The 17641-nt window shown below is 41.4% G+C and overlaps 2 protein-coding genes across 3 annotated transcripts; one reads left to right on the forward strand and one right to left on the reverse strand.

Moving 5' to 3' along the window:
- Nucleotides 1–132: 132 nt before the first annotated feature.
- gipc2 (GIPC PDZ domain containing family, member 2) lies at nucleotides 133–9881 on the forward strand. Of its 2 annotated transcripts, none has more exons than XM_076972692.1 (6): nucleotides 133–937; nucleotides 6906–7091; nucleotides 7861–8041; nucleotides 8325–8437; nucleotides 8530–8611; nucleotides 8703–9881. In XM_076972692.1, exons 1-6 carry the CDS (start codon nucleotides 665–667, stop codon nucleotides 8852–8854), a joined length of 987 nt encoding a protein of 328 aa, XP_076828807.1. In that variant the 5' UTR covers nucleotides 133–664; the 3' UTR covers nucleotides 8855–9881. The 2 variants fall into 2 exon arrangements, with proteins under 2 accessions (XP_076828807.1, XP_076828808.1); XM_076972693.1 differs by lacking the exon at nucleotides 133–937 and adding an exon at nucleotides 962–1142.
- A 1454-nt stretch (nucleotides 9882–11335) lies between these two features.
- On the reverse strand, nucleotides 11336–17107 carry txndc12 (thioredoxin domain containing 12 (endoplasmic reticulum)). Its single transcript, XM_076972696.1, has 7 exons — nucleotides 16906–17107; nucleotides 16429–16489; nucleotides 16229–16281; nucleotides 15501–15574; nucleotides 13648–13717; nucleotides 13120–13203; nucleotides 11336–12301 (listed from the first exon to the last, which is right to left on the reverse strand). The coding sequence occupies exons 1-7, from the start codon at nucleotides 17006–17008 to the stop codon at nucleotides 12222–12224; spliced, it is 525 nt and encodes a 174-aa protein (XP_076828811.1). The 5' UTR covers nucleotides 17009–17107; the 3' UTR covers nucleotides 11336–12221.
- Between the last annotated feature and the right edge of the window lie 534 nt (nucleotides 17108–17641).

The raw sequence follows: 17641 nt of genomic DNA on the forward strand, positions 1-17641 counted from the left end.
ATCATTTACATAGAAAAGGAAATACATACAATAATAAGGCACATTTGTTATTGTTATATAGCTATATGTGGGCAGGACAAGAAGACTCGCAAAACAGCCAGAGATCGCAATGAATTGACAACAGACGTGAACGTGAATGTGGTGGTCATTCATTTTTACAGTTATTATGTTTAGGATAAAAAGTAATCTTATTTACTTATAAGATTACTTATAAGTACACTTATTTTGTAACTAAAGAACTTTCACTGGACTGGAAAGTATTTTATTTTATAGTATGTCTTACTACAATACATGCCTCTCTAACTACCCACATTTGTGTTTTATGATGTGTTAAAAACATCAATACCTGACGCAGGTAAATGAGTTTGAGAGTGACGTGGTTTCAGGACTCCCGTGTGCGCACTGCGCATGCGTTACTCGCGCTGTGAAACACTCTTACCATTGTGTGCGCACGGACAGTCTAGGGAGTTTATAGTCCATTGGGGGACGACTACGGCATCTCATATTTACCTGTCGAATACAAAGCTCTCCAGTTCTATAATCGACTCTGGGACATTTTCGAAGAAAGGAAACGCCAAGAGACTAAAGGAAAGAAATCTTTGCAACAGGTCGTTCTTTCAAATGCTCTAGGCGCTCGACACCTCACGGATCTTCTGAAGGAGCCATGCCTTTGGGACTGAGGAAAAAGAAAAACAAGTCGAAAGACAGCACCAGTCTGGTGGAGAACGAGGAGGTTGGTGGACATGCGGCTGGGAGTGCCAGCAAGTCCGCTGTGAACGGCGGCGGACTACCGCCTCCACCTGCTAACCTACGACCCAAACTCGTCTTTCATACCCAGCTTGCCCACGGTAGTCCCACCGGCAGGATCGAGGGATTCTCAAACGTCAAGGAATTGTACACGAAAATAGCGGAAGCCTTCAATTTAAGTTCATCCGAGGTAAAAAAATAATAATAATAATGTTTCAAAAACAGAAACAAGAAATGTTTAATTTGACAAAAAACAGCAAGTGGCCAGTCTAGGCTTATTGCGCAAAGCAAGAGTAGTAGGAAGTGAATTTCCAGGGTTTGGTTGTAGTTTAAGATTCAATAAAGGTGTGGACTCCGACAGGGCTCGAGTTCTTGCAATTCATTTATTCTGTAAGGTATGTAAAGAAAGTAGGCCTGCATTATCTATAAATCTATTTTAAGTGTATCCACCGGAATGAAAATACTATGGGTTTAATTCGTTTTGAACTCCCAGGAAGGAGATTGTGTTATATGCTAAATAATGTTGATATCCGTGTAAACAGGTACCATATAGGCTAGGTTACTATTGTGATCTTCCACTCAAATCACGAGCACACAAGGAAAATAAGTAATCAAACAAGAGAATTTGAGCTGTTCATTATTTGTGACATGGCCTCTGAACACGAGCTCAGACGGTTGGCGAGCTCAGAACCGGTCTGACTGATATCGCTGGGTGTGCGGTGTCGAGAGTTTGCTGGTCACATAAGAGTGACATAGTACCTGTTGGGTATTTATTATACACAGCGGATATACAACGTACAACTTCACTTTAATGCCCTACTAAATGTGTGGCAAGTTTGTTGTGTCCCTGATGGGCCCTTGGTTTGGAAGTGCTTCTGAACCTGTCAAGTGCCATACAGGGGGTAAGTAGGCTTTGAGGAATGATAAGTGGTGGGTTTTGGGTGGGCATGGGCCAAACAGATCCTTGGAGGAAGTCCCTCACGTCCTGTACAGTTGAAACTGCCCGAAGTCCGTGCTGATAAGATGCTTAGGGTCAGCTATCTGTGAGCTTGCTCTACTGCTGCTCTGTTAGATGTGAGGAAGTTTATATTTCTTCCAAGCCCTTAGAATTCATATACTGATTTAAAACCAAGTTTAGCAGTGTTGAAAGCATTGTGTCATTGTTTCTTCATACCATATCAATTCTCTTTTGCTGATGTAGATAACACATTGGTATGCTTGATGAAATGTAACAGCGTAGTTCCACTGTAAGCTGTGATCAAAAGATTGGAGTCTGGCTGGTGTTCCTCACAGCATCACTTTATGTGCTAGACGAAGAAAATGCTCGTATTACTGTTTAGTATTGGTTGTGTCTAATGGCTAAAAAGAAATGAATGAATACCGTAATAGATCCTACATGTAGGTAGATACAGATTTTGTTTTTAATTTTAAAGCCTCCATGACAACCGCTACCTTTGTTAAACTCTATGCAGAAAGAACATGAGAAATTGAAGTTTTTTTTGTCCACTGCTTTGAGGGCCGTTCTTCACATCTACTCCTAGATCATTACCTCTTCTCAGCACGCACTAAATGTTGGTAGAGGAAGATGCCAACCATAATCTGGCTTTACAACATTGGACAAAGTCTGTTTATTGTCACCATCGCTGATGGTGAAACATAAAGGCACGTGTTTGGCTGTGTGACCGCAGGTTGTGTGGTATCTATCACTATTCATCCAGCCAAGGGTCTCATTTGTTTAGAGTTTGAATACGTCTTAGCTGCTTGCTGAACATTTTTTTCCATTTCAACATGTTCAACATTTTGCTGAACATTTCAGCAGAACACAGTGAAATAATGGTGGTGTGTGTGTGTGTATATATACATACACAGTTCTAGACAAAAATGAGACCACTCCAATTTTTTAAATCATCTACATGTATGACCAGTTGTCATTTTCTGAAAATAAATGCTCTAAATGTCCTTGGAGGGTGCAGTACAATATTTTTGCTATTCCTGGCACTGCACTACTTTGGACTGAGACCGATGTCATCCCAGGAGTCTTGTAACCACTTCTCCAACTTGGGGGTCACAACCCCAGCTGGTCATATCACCAATGGGACAACCTTGGTGTTCATCTTCCACATTCTGACTTCTTGGAGGAAGTAACATTTTCGTATTTCTTTTCGTATTCCTTGTTTCGATGCCTTTACAGTTGTTGTTTGCAACTGTCACAACATCCGGTTGGTTTGCCACTACTTGTTCATCTGTTTCGATTTGGACGTCCCACCAGAACCTGTTCTCCGCCGTCCTCTGTGGTTCCTCCAACATGGACTTGAAGGTGTCCCTTGTGGTCTCTGCCACTTGGTTGGTTGACTTTGTGTTGTCCCTCAGTCCTGCCATATCCATCCATCCATCCATCCTTACACCAGGTACCTGCTAGTGATCAGTGGTACATTGCTGGGAGGGCTTTTGGATGTTGGGTCTTGGGCGGAGTGCCTCAGGTGTTGTGAAAAGTCTTCTCATCTTGACAAGGGTGCTTATCCACCTCTTTGGCCAGTTTGTGTCTGCTGGGCGATGGGCTACATGTGTTTATGGCTGTGGTCTTATTCTTCCCATTCCACTATCTATCAACTATTCTATGGAGGTACTTGATGAAGTTGTCATTCTTGTTTCTGGTGATTAGACAATCTCTAGGTAATGTGGAGTGGGTGGGTGGGGCAGCATGCAGGTCTCCTGAGTGGATCTTGCTGATAAAATGTTAATGGAAGTTGCAAAACCCTGGAGACATGCTGTTTGCCTCTAGAGACCCAACTGTTTTACCACTATGGAGTTTAATAGTAGTGATTTCATTTTTCTTTTTTTTTTCCTTTAAATTTTTTAAAAAGTCTTCAGCCACTGTGATACAATTAATGTTGTGGTCTTAAAAAAGATTTTGATCTCATTTTCTTGCATCAGAATTAGTCAGTCATAATTAGTCAATCGGGATCACTGAAGTCGGGGATTTTGGGATTGTGGAACATTGTTGAGATTTCTAGTATGATATAGATTTAAACAAGAAGTCAACAATTTAAAGATCTTTAAAAGTGCTGAAGGATTTTCATAGATTTGCATTCGAAGCAGCAATAAGCATATTGTGGAATTTTTAGGGTCCAACAAACCTTATTCATGTAAATATTATCTTTGTACCATAAACATACAACCAACCATTGATTGCTCGCTGCATAAACCGTGATCAATCCTGGTCAGAATCCCAGAAAATTCTTCCATCTGCACTTTGAATGTGTTAAAGCCACGATATACATTTGACTGAGCTCTTTCCTCTCACTGGTTCATTGTATGTAACATTTCATTATAGCATATCCCAACTTCCCATCAACAAGGCCTCAGCCCTACTGAGAATTAATCAGCAAGCAGCAACCAGAGTTGCTGTTAAAATATCATGGTCACTGTGCCCACGTAGTGTAAGCTTTAAATATAAAATGTGTAAGTATTCATCCTCCACACACACACACACACACTTTGCAGACAGTTTTAGAATATGCCTTGGTAGGCTGGGGTGTTTTTTTTTATTATTATTGCTTCTCAGTAATCATAATGGCTTGTATGATTGGACACAGGAGAAATATCTCTCTAGCCCTGATCACAGAGGCAGTCCGTCTCAAGGTTAATATTGGAGAAATAATTTACCACACCGCAAGTGTTCACGCTCACTCTTTCATTAGCTGAGTGGAATGTGTTCAAACACGTACTGTGCCTCAGGTTTTGCCCCAACCCCAACAGGTTTCCAGGCCCTAGTTGTGACGTTTAGCCACCTTCCAGCACAAGCGGGTTCAAATGGGTTTGGCGTCTTCGAGGGGGTTCGGTTCTTCTCTTTTGATGCGTGCTTTTTAACGGCGGCCTGAGTATGCGATGCCATAAGCATGAAGGAATTTTGTGGTGCAGCATCAAAGCCTCTGAATGGTTTAATCTGTGAGTGTGCGTGGTATATCGAGATAGCAGTCATAGGCGTCTGAAAGGTCAGGTAAAAATGAACGGCAGTACTGAAACATTCACTTCTGAGACATTTTCAGTAATTTTGGGCTCAGTGCGAGTTTGATCCCATCAGTAGGTCCATCTTTACCAGGCTAATCATTACTTATGAATTACTGCTGATAAATGTTTCTGGCCGTTTTAACTCAACAATGACTGACACGAGTCATTTTATAAACCTCTCGTCAGTCATTTTACAGAATGATCCATCACTGAAACTCCCCGTGTGAACTTTCCTACTTTACTGTTCAGCACTGTTGATTTGACAATGTCAGCGTCAGCATTTAACATGCCTAACTAGGTTAATCTCCAAAGTTTCAAAGCGGCCGTGAACACCAGCCTTGTTTGGCGTTGCCTTCCCTGTCTGCTGTGAGGCTGTGGTCACTCCTGAAGCTCTCGTGCTCCATTCTCAGTTAGTCATGTAGAACGCTGGGACCGTGTCCCAGAATAGTACCTGGTCCACTGCCAGCTAAACAAGCCCAGTCTAATTAGAACAAAAACTGTTGTTATTAAGCCTTTTCATCCCCCGTCTGACCTGTTCTATTTGTAGAGTAGTGAATAATTTTTCCAGACATGATTCACCAAGTAATGGTACATGTTTGTTTGTTTCGTTATTGTAAATTTTATGTAAAAAAAAAAAAAAAATCCGTTCTGATCCATTCTGCCAAACACGAATGATCTGATCCACTTGTTGGGAGTCCATAGATCCCCTAAGATGGGGACAGACTGAGCGTTCGCCCCGACGGGCGGGAGGTGTCGGAGTGTGGCGCTTCTGGGCCTAAACGGGCTCCCATCACGGGTGGTGCGTCAGCACCGTAGAGCGTAACTGCAATGGAACATCCTGTGTGTTCGATAACGTGCTCGTGAGAGGTGGCGTGATGTCAGCCGTAGCAACGGTGGTGAAGACGTGGCAACGGTGGTGCAGATGTCTGTGAATCCTCCCACAGGACGTAACGTTTTGTGTTTTTTTTTTTCCACCCCTCAGACTTACATGAGCAGGCAAAGCCTTCTACACTTAAGTCCCCCTCCTCACCAAACCCCTACCCTAATCACGCTCCCTCTTAATCCAGGTCTTTTTATACTCTCTGGTTACCAGGGGCAACACGTGTGTGTGTGTGTGTGTGTGTGTGTGTGTGTGTGTGTGTGTGTGTGTGTGTGTCCATCCACAGAGCCAGCAGTACACAGAAAACAGGCCAGGTTTGTTTGGCCCTGTGCTGCCAAAGGTCACCCTGGTTAACTTTTACAGTCCAATACACATTCTTTTTCTTATATATATAATATAAATTATTTTTTTTTTTTTACATTTTTTTATGACCACAAATTCCCTGTCTGTGTTCAAAGGTCAGACAGACCAACTCTGGACGGTGTCATAAGGAGTGTTATCAACAATGGAATGGAACATGGGATCAGTTGCTGAAAATGAGCCAAATTACCCTTTGAAACATGGCATGCTTTGTTCGCGCGGGATGTGTTGTGTATATATTAATGGAAATCCGTGTTGCCAACCTGAGCAGAGCAGGAGGAAATGACAGAACGTTCCCTCCCCTGGTTTTCACCACCGCAGACCCTCGGTGGTGCCCTTAAATCTGACAACAAATCTATCGGGTTGCCAGGTATCTTGTTACACCCCAAAGCCAGGGTGTCACGCTGCATGAGTTGATGCCAAATTTGAGGGTGATTGGCATAGTTTACAAGGTCATTTTATCTTCGAAACTAACCGGCCATGCATTTTACCTGTTGATGTTAAGATAGAAATGTTAAGATAGGTTAGAAAGCGTGTTTGGCAGCGTTCTATTTGACTGCACCATTAAGGCCTGGAACAAAACAGGAGTGTTTGATTTGTTCACCAGATGCTCACGTGCTCTCACGTGTGCATACAGCCGTCCATTTCTATATAAACAAATCACATATTTTCCCTACTGCTCGTTCCCTTTTTAGTGCATGGATCATTTTCTACATCTTCATTTACGTTGCAACGTCCCAGTTACACATGATGATTAAAGCAAACGTAATTCGTTTCACAAGTCGCATAGAGGCTGTGTAGAATTTCACAAGTACTACACTATCTACTTTCAATAGTAGATAGCAAACAGGTACTTGTATCGTATGTACTGATACGTATGAATATTCCCCGTCACTGTTTCTGGCAGATCTTGTTTTGCACCCTGAACACCCACAAAATTGACATGGAAAAACTCCTGGGAGGGCAGATAGGCCTGGAAGACTTCATCTTCGCACACGTTAAAGGGATCAAAAAGGAGGTGGAGGTGTTCAAGGCGGAGGACGCCCTAGGCCTCACCATCACAGACAACGGCTCTGGCTGCGCCTTCATAAAGGTACGTAGCTCCGGGTACAAGGCACTGACCTTCTTCTCTAGCTCCACGTGACGGCGCTGAAACGCTCACAAGAGCACACGTCGGATGCTGGATGCGACGGCGTGCGATACCTGTCCTAACGGGTGACGGTTCGTGGAAAACACTGGCTTAAACATCCGTCCGCTTGGTGAAACGCGACATGATTCCGGAGTGATGATGACGCGAGCGTTCCTCTTTAGCATGTTGATGGGATTTCACACTAGGATTTTCACACTCGCGTGGCTTCGCACGGGGCAGATTTGGGTTTGCTCACTGGCGTAGAGTCATGGTGTGACTGATCTTTCATGCAAAATAACTGATAACATTGTAAAGAAAAGTTTACAGGAAAACGTTGGTTACAAGGAAAGTAAACTCACTTTATTGTGAACCTTGTGCTACAGGGGCAGGTTTTCTGAATACCTGTATGAGACATTTTTGTGCACCCAGATTTCTCCTTGTAGAGGACAGTAAAGCAACAGAAACTCGTTAGCATGTGTGTTTTTGCCCATGATAATTTCTGTGTGTGTGCTTATTTTGAGACTCCGAGTGAACTGGAGCAGAATGATCACTAATCACTAATTTTCATTTGTCCAACATTGATGTTTACAGGGTCAATCATGGGGTCAGTCTTAATATATTTAATTTTCATTTATAGTTGGATCACAGAGCTAGAAATGTTGTGTACATGTATGATTCGTATGTACATGGCCACTATTCATTCATAACCTCACGCTCACCTCCGTGTGTTTAGCGTATAAAAGAGGGCAGCGTGGTGGACAACGTAAAGGTGATCTGTGTGGGAGACCACATTGAGTGCATTAACGGGAATAAGATAGTGGGGGCACGGCACTACGAAGTGGCTCGAATGCTGAAGGATTTGCCCAAAAACGAGACCTTCACCCTCAAGCTGGTGGAGCCCATGAAGGCGTTCGGTGAGTCTTTCCCTACTACCGCAAACTTACAACGATTTTTCAATTGATCAGTAGAAAATATAAGCAACGGAAAAGCACTGAGGACATTTTCAGATTAAAGTTTTAACATTTGGAATCAAAGGATGCATGGTCAATCTCTGGGCTTGCCTGTAATTTTAGAGCGCGCTGTGTCAGCAACGTTAGAATTTGCGGCATCATAACAGCATCATTGAGATTAGAGTTAAGTTTCCTGCTCTGTGGAGACGGTATGAAGTGAGACGTGCTTGTCCCCACTGTCCCACAGAGATGCTAGAGCCACGGTCAAAAGGAAGCAGACCTCCGGGGGAAAACAAGATGGGCACTGGGCGCGAGACTCTGAGACTGCGCTCCAAGGGCCCGGCTACCGTGGAGGAAATGGTGAGGACGTCTCCGTCATCATACGCAGAACAGTCTGGCATGACGGCGCTTTGGTCATGCGTCTGATCGTGATCGAATCCTTTCTTCTGCAGCCCACAGCGTTTGAGGAGAAGGCGGTGAAGAAGGTGGATGACCTTCTCGAGAGCTACATGGGGATTCGTGACATGGAATTAGGTGCCTGACCACAGCCCATAATAACGTGACGGAGGTTTTCCGTGGGGGGGTTGGAGGTGCGGCGTCTGAAAACTGCCTCTGTCTTCCACAGCGGCCACAATGGTGGAGGTGGGCCGGGACAAGTTGAACCCGGACGAGTTCGCCATGGCGTTGGACGAGGCTCTCGGAGACTTCGCCTTCCCTGACGAATTTGTGTTTGATGTGTGGGGGGCCATTGGAGATGCCAAGCAGGGACGGTTTTAATCCCACACCTCCGCTTACAAGAACACACACACATTGAAAAAACTTAGCTAGCTAAATTAATCTTGGGATACTTTTTAGACAGCACACAGTGTATAATAAGGAATGTTGCCGTTTTCTCTCACTGTGATCTAAAGACACATCTCATATCTAAGGGTACCTACGTCCCTTGTTAGCATTGGCCACAGTGCTTCTGTGTTCATCATCCATCTCCTGTTTGGTCGGTCTTAGGCCATCCTCACCCTTCTCTTTCATATTATGCCTCTATACTGAGGCACTTTTCTGTGGATCAGAGAAGCAAACCTCTGTGATTCTAACCAAGCCATCATACGATGGCATTTTGAAGGATGAAATGATGCATTTTTAAGTAACAGATTTGACTTTAAGAATCACTGTAGCGTTTGTGCTTTATGGTATTAATTTTTTTCCACAACGTATCCTGAATGTGAGTTGATTTATTGATGTTTGTGGTAAAATCAGTACCAAGGTCAGATATTTATTCACTTTGTGTTTTATGTACGAAATCATAGAAAAGCACTTCTGGCTGCAGGACCAGAACATGAGTTATTTACAAAGCATCGATGAGTTGGGATCCACATGGTGCCCAAGTACTGGGCGCATTTTCCCACCCTATGACACTGAAGGAACCAGCATGGGCAAGGCTGTTGTCTGTATGCTTGTTTTTGCTCAAGATTTTCATTTGTATTTTGGATGATGTCCGTAGATTAAAAGTAAATTTCTTTGGAATTTGGTCCCATGAAGGCCTGTAGGGATTTTGCTTCGGGGTCTAGATTATTATCATGGGTGGTTGGAGTTCACAAAGTCTGGACTACCTTTAGTAATACATAGCCTATGTTATTATATTTATGGTGAAAATCTCTATCTTAGCTTAGAAACATGAAAACAATTTTAGAAAACAATTTTACAGGGATTTTTTTGTATAGATAATGTACACTGTCATTTTATAGATTGACATTTATTTTCAGTCTCTTAATTTATTTGTTCAATAAAATTCTCCTTTTAAGCAGAATTCAAGATGCTGGACTATGACTGTCTTTAGTATCTGGTGTGTTTTGTAATATTACAGCTTGTATGTCACCACAGATCTCCGAGCTGGCCAACAGTTATCAGTAAAGAGAAAAACCTTAGAGACACTGGGTGGAAACGGTACTGCCACAAAGCCGTTATGGATCACTGGTCAAATGCATGGCCTCTTGGCTATCCTGCAGACGAACTTTGAAGAATCCTCAAGACTTGGGTTAGAGCGCCATCTGCTGTCGGTCTTTTTATTAGTAGTAATGTCACTAGCAGCCCAATCCATGAAGCTATTTGTAATAGACATTTTTTGTTGTGTTTATATATACACCTACCCCGACTGTGCTGTGAAATGTTTTAATACAAACTGCTTGTTATCCTAAAATACATGTGCTTATATTCCACCACACGCGCGGTATAAAATTGTCTGAAACCAGTCACTGGATGGAACAAGCCACTTGGCCAAAGCAGTTATTTTCTTTCATTTCAAAAGCAGTCAATACCATCTGTAGCTAATCAAACAATGCAACTTGTTCATAACAAAATTAAATAAATAGACAAAGTGAAAGACTTCAATGTGGCTGTGAAAGTTTGGATATCTTACAGAATCATTATTTATCATTTAACCCCCTGCAGTTTCTAGGCAGACACATGATAGGGGAGGGTTGATTCGTCTTTATCAGCATATATGCATTTCTCTAGGTTTTGTCTTCAAGATCTCACCTTGACCTCCACAACTCTGTCCTGATAACACTGCACACTGTAAAAAAAACCATGAAAATGCTTTGCCCTTTGTTTGACTACCCCCTGCTATGTAGACATTAGTTGCGTTTAGACCTTCCGACGTTTGCTTAGAAGAATCCAGTGACCGAGTGTTGGCACAAGGTTTGAAGAGTCCGAAAATATATAAAGCTTCTTGATTGCCACTAGGGACATGTCTCAGCTCTGCTTATCAAGATCCGAGACCTCATCTTTAAAAAACAAAAAAGGCTCTTTAACATTGAAGTTGTCCTCATGTTTGCAGAGGCCACCATTGATGATTTCATTTTTTATTATGAAAAGACAGTAAGTGCACTAGGTCTTGTACATACATTAGTCTGAAAATGTTTGAGTAGCTACAGAGGCTTTATTACTTCCCATTTACAAAAAAGGATGCACACACAGACCGAAGGTGCCCAAACATTCAAAATCAGCTGTACATTTAAAGATGATTCAAACCAAACCTGCTATGCTACAGTACATCTGAACATTTTACCGAAGGCCTACTGAGACATGAAGGTGTGGGGTGAAAAAAAATCACCATTTTACCTGATGGTGGACTGGCGTTCTGTAAAGCCTTCATTCAGGGTAATACAAGACGTCAAATGTGTCATTGCCCACCACAAGCTGAGCCTAATGTGTGCTTGCTGCCGTTACTGTGGTAAAGTAAATTTAGGCTTGAGCCACAGATTAAATCACCTTAACCGACTGCCAACTTTAATTATACTTGGTCATATACATGCATGTAAAAAATACAGTATGGCAACGATGCATCCACATAGGTTATTCCCTTTTTAAATGACACCAGCTTGTCCACCGAGCCTTCACACTTCAAATTATAGGCATTTTCTGTAGTAAAAATCTCAAGTGTTATAAAACCAGAGGCAAATCTATATAGCCCACTGCTGACTAGAATACACAAATTGGCAGGATATAAGAAACATACTAATTACAGTAATGTCACTATTTTAGGACTGTTAAAGTCAGAAATACAAAATTGCCCAGTTCAGGTTGTTGTTTGGTTTTTAAACTAGTCACACTAGGGGGTATATCAGGGGTATATAAGGCCTTTATGTGGCTGGCCACTGTATTGTCATTATGCAGCACATGATGGAGTTTGGAAGCACGCGATAGCTGTTTCGTCGTCTCAAGTGAATTCAGTACCTTTGTGTCAATAAGTTGACGAGTGTCTGCGTAAAGTACAGTAGGAAGGCAATTCGAACATACTCCTCTGTATTGTATGTACTGTAGATTAAGGTACAAGAAAGAACAAATCCCCAAAATACTATATCCTATTTCAGTAGCTGGAAAACAAAACCCAATAGCACCCTTAACAAATGGACAGCTATGTAATATCCTTTGGTTCATATCATGTTACAGGGTTAGGGAGAGACTTTGCAATACCTTAAAACAGGAAAGTGGATCCAGTGTAAATTCACCCATTTTGGGAGGTTACCGTTTTGCTATGGTGGACCAGGCAAGTTGACATGTGTGGAGGTTTGGGCAGGCCCCAGTGCAAACGGTGGTTTGTTGTAGCGTACTGGCTCTGATCCGCCCGGGGCACCACCGCGCGTCTCTAGAGCTCGTCGGCTGCATGGGCCTGTCTGAAAGCATCTCCGGTCAGCTTCTCCTGAGCCTCCTTCATGCTGGCGACGACTGCGGACAAGGGAGAGGCAGATGGAGAGATGGACAGAGAGAATGAGAGATGGACAGAGAGAATGAGAGATGGACAGAGAGAATCGCCTGAGATTCGTATCTAACCCCTGGCTGCAGATCGGCCTGACCGATAGTGTTTAGAGGGCTGACATCAGTGCCTGGCATAAACCCACATGATCAGATAACTAGCTAAAATGGAAACACAGATGCTGGCTTCTGTGTTTATAAACTGAAATGTTGGCAAATTAAGCGAGAAAAGTCTAAACTGGCCAACTCTACACTTATTTCTTAACTTGATTAGAGATATAAGAGTTGCCACCATTGACATGTAACCCTAACATTTACCCCCTTCATATAAAAAGCACTGCATTTCTCTTGGCTGGCTAAGAGAAGCCAATGACGACCCTGCATACAACATTTAAGTAGTAATAATAATAATATTATGCTAAATGCTAAGACAGGTAACAGCCGAAACAATTTCAACATATCACATAGTATGTGGTCAAAAAAAGAAGAACAAGAAAAATTCCCACAGAATCTCATGAGGTGACTCTTTGATATTTCTCCAATGACTTAGTTTGGCAGTAAACTGGTGTGGATTCTGCTATTATATACATGACGTTGCTGTTGTTGTTGACTGGTTATGCCCGTAGAATCAAAACAAAACTGAAAGGAAGCGAGATCCACAACACTGTTTTCTATAAAGCTCAAAGCTAACAGCGACCAACTTTGAAAGCAGAACTCGCAGCTTTTAGTTACACATTTCTAGTCGCAAACACAAAACATTGTTAAAAACTAGTTTCTGTTCTGACCCATACCATGATCCGCATTGCTGTAGAAAAACTTATAGTTAGGGTTCCCATTCTTGTTTGTAATCTCAGGATGGACTTTACCACTGGGATCTACAAGGGGAATAAACAACATCTGTGTTAGGTACGCGTGCCCACACACTCACACACTCTGCACCCTGGACTTGAACATATGACGGTTTCTGGTAAATCATCACATTGTATTTAAACTAGCAACAGCATCAGAGTGAGTTTCTCAAATTCTTTTGGTCATGTGTATTATATAACTTCAAAGGTATAAAGTTAATATGTAAAGTGACTGCCACAGCACACCAGTCATTACTCATCCCTCTCCACACTTCGCTGGTGCATATTGACATTGTGTCATTTATAGACGGAATAAGTGTGATATTCTAAAGAAATTAGAAACTGGTATAGGGTCAGATGTCATTTTGATTCAAAGAGATAGATCTAATGCATTAAACAATCAGTGCAAATATTGTAATTAAAATAATGCCATTAATGGAGAAAAACACTCTAAACACTTTATTTTGTTACCAAGAAACAGTATTCTAGGAATATAGCCTCCGTCAGGACTGAAGTCTTCATCTTTTGGCTCCTCTTCATCCTTTAGATAAAAGACACATTTTCATCATGTGAATGCCAAGATGACTTTACACACACACACACACACACACACACACACACACACACACACACACTCACACACACACACACACAACACCTATATTTAATTCAGCACCTCCATTAACTATTTTGTGGACAGAACTGTAGAAAAAGTATTAATATGATGGTTTAATTTCTCGTATTTGGATTAATATGTCATTTGTGGATTAAGAAATTAGATAAATGGGACGGTTGGCAATTTGCTGCGATCCTGAATTTGTCCCGATGTCCAAACAGTCACTGCATATGTTGGCAACACAGCAAAACCATGACCTCCAAAACACTCTGGAATAATCTCCCTCAGTGTCAAGATTAGATGACCAAGACTCTCTGCAAATCCCAACAGCAACAAGGACAGCGTGTTGCTTTTCAAACTGGATTGTCAAGCACCCCAAACAGGACACAGGAACCGAGTGTCGTGTGCCAAAGAGTTATTACTATTTGGCTCTCACAAAGAACTGACTAACTGTGCCTTCCCTGGCCACATCACAGTAAAGGTTATTAAAACAGAATTTTAATGCAATCACTATCATCCATCATCAATCCATTTTGAACAATGGAATAATGGTTTAGTTTTAGAAATAACACAATGCCAGCTTTTCTGTACCCATCCAATACAGAAATCCTGCATTTGAATGTTGCCTGATTTCAATCCAATATTTGTTTAATTAAAAACTTCCATTGTACTTTCGTTCATCTGTTCTGGTGAAACTCATATCATTGGGGATTTCTGTGTGGTGTGTGTGTGTAAAATGTAATATAGATGTCATCTTTTACAAATATCATGTGACAAATAAAATAAAAAATAATTCTCTCTCTCTTGCTGCTCAGTACAGCTACCTCACAAACTCCTGAAACATTTTTCTTTATCACTGATTTCATCCATCATTCCACATCATCTTAATATTGACGTTATAATTCTTATTCTTGTGAACTCCAGCAGTAAATCACTGCTTTGCCCACTATACCCCACACAGTGTGTTCATTTGACCTCTGCTTAAAGCCAACAGATATGTAATCTGACTATTACAAGATAGTTATTCTTTCTTGCAAAACATATTTTTATGTATGTAGAACTACCAGCATCTTATTCAGATTTCCCAGTACACATTAAAACTCAGAATGCTAACAATTGTGTTTTTTTCATGCAGCTTAAATACACTAAAGCCAAATAATAATTCACTTCATGAATTTAGAGCAGTTTGAAAATGCTTCTTCTGATATTCCACCCAGCATTTTGACATGTGATACAGGATCACAGCCATCTATATGTAGCTTAGTTTGTTTGGGGAGTAGCTATTCCCTAATGTAAAAGGAGAAGGGGACAGCATACAAATGCCCCTTAAGCCTGTCTGGTCTCAGTGAACGAGAACTTTTAACAAAAAAGGGTTTCATAGCTTACCCACCACATATATATATGGAACACCCCTCACCGATCAGTTAAATCAGAACTTTAACATCTTCCCTGGTCGCTACAAGTCCTTGGTCTTTAGCTAATCTCCCTCCCCAACCCACATCTTACATTATTTTTCTATTATATTCAGTCAACTGGTTAAAATATGAATATTGCTTAATATTTGGTAAGGAATGTTATTCAACACTAATAGCAATCCTTTAAAAAAGTCATGCGTTTTGCAGTTATTAAGGCAATACTGGGGTTACTTTCTATATTGTGGTCAGCCATGTAGGAACAGTACAATCTGAACAGTACTTCAAATTCTCACCTCCAAGTTAATCATGACAAAGTTGTGAGCCAACTCAGAGATCTCCTTGGATTCAGCAAACTTGGGCTTCAGTGCTTAAGGGACACAAAATTAGCAATACAATCTCATTTTATAAAGTTCAATTACTGTATGGGAATTTATAAATTACCGTCTGTGACCCTCAATCTAAAAACTGTGACATATTCTGTGTGTCTGCCCCTCAGTTTCCTTCTAGTTCCCTGCTTATCTTGTATTCTTCCCCTTATCCACATATCCAGTTGGACTGTCTCCACTATACCTTCTTACTCGATAAAGACAACACCAATAATACAACTGTTTTTTATTCTTGAAACCAATTGTTTCAAGACACATCTTAGGTCTTCTGTCTCTCTTTATTATTGTAGAACTCTTTCTTGACACCCGTGTGTTGTGAATCATTTCTCCCATCGCTGGCTAAGACCCACTGAGGGCTGTTTGTGAACCCTGTTTGTGAACCCTGATGGCTGGGATCGACATCTAGAGAGGATCACAAAGCCTAACAATTACAACTTAACATCCTATATTAATTGCGCATTGGCCAATAACAGGCAAAACTCTGTGGTCATTCTAGGAAACGCCATGGGGATAAATAGACAATACTGCCAATAAAATATTTTAGTTTCTAAAACAATCAGACTTATCTGATCAGAATCAGAATGATCTAAGCTACAGGGAACAAATACTACACGCAATTATAGGTGGTAACATACCTTTGCAGGCACCACACCAGGTCTTGTGGACAATGACCATAACAGGTAATCCACTGCACACAATGAGAAATTAAGTTACAAAGATATATTTAAGATAACTGCACCTTTCTGTATTAAAAGAGCTTAGAAAAGTAGTGAAATCACGCATAACAGCTGCTTATATTACTATTTTTATCAAGCCAGCTAGAGGGGATTCGCACCTCGCTTCCGCCTCCTTCTTCCCGTCGTCCAGACTTCTCCAGTGGATATGGTCGCCGAATCCTACAAGGCGAGTTAAGACCAGTTATAATCTCCTCAAAAAGCTCTTCGGTTATAATCTGTGTTTAACTTGCTATCTTGTCGATATGCGGCCCAGTGTTAAATCCTGAGTACAAGTTAATAAATTGGCTAGGTCAGCTAGCTAGCTACGTTTGGATTAACGGACATAACCGACTAGCTAGCAAGTTCGACAGCCAGTTACACTAGAATGATTTTAATTAGCCAGGCCGCTAACTAACTACCTTAACGTACTAGTTATATAACTACACTAATGTACTAGTTATATAACTACATTCTCATCTGTCGTCCGTTTAAGAACAGACCGGTACAACAGACCGCAGCCATCCAGCTACTCAGGCTGCCTAATCTGAGGAGAGCAACCGGCCTGCGTTAAACGATATCAGCGTTATTTAAGTTACCTCTTCCATTCTCCTCAGCGGAAACTCTTCCGAACTGTGATACGACGAAAAATGGTACAAATGACAGCAATGCGACTCTGAGGAAAGACGACTGCATTTTCATTCGGTCTTAGCATTGATGGGTAGATGGCTCGCTTTACTGTCGGAGAGGCGCCCACACAAACCTCTGCAAAGATACGCACACGTAACCCAGAATTACCGTAGATAGTGCGTAAATCTGCAAAGATACGCACACGTAACCCAGAATTACCGTAGATGGTGCGTAAATCTGCAAAGATACGCACACGTAACCCAGAATTACCGTAGAATAGTGCGTAAATCTGCACAAATACACTCACGTAACCCAGAATTACAGTAGAGTAGTGCGTAAATCTGCAATAAATAATACGCTCACGTAATCCAGAATGACCAGAGAATAGTGCGTAAATCTGCACAAATACACTCACGCAACCCAGAATTATAGTAGAGTAGTACGTAAATCTGCAAAGATACGTTCACATAACTCAGAATGACCAGAGAATAGTGCATGCGTAAGTTTCCCGGACACGCAAATGTTGTTTTCTGTTCACGAGATTTTGAAAAATGAATAGTCTGTATGTTTCTAATCCGTCTTAATATTTTATTTAAACGATCTAAATACAAATTAAGTTTGAACAACTTTTTTTGAGCAATTCTGCAAATATTATGCAATTTAAAATGTGATTTCCACAATACCAAAGTATAACTTCCGTATGAG

The sequence above is a fragment of the Brachyhypopomus gauderio genome, chromosome 14 (genome assembly GCF_052324685.1).
Source record: "Brachyhypopomus gauderio isolate BG-103 chromosome 14, BGAUD_0.2, whole genome shotgun sequence".
Classification (NCBI taxonomy): domain Eukaryota; kingdom Metazoa; phylum Chordata; class Actinopteri; order Gymnotiformes; family Hypopomidae; genus Brachyhypopomus; species Brachyhypopomus gauderio.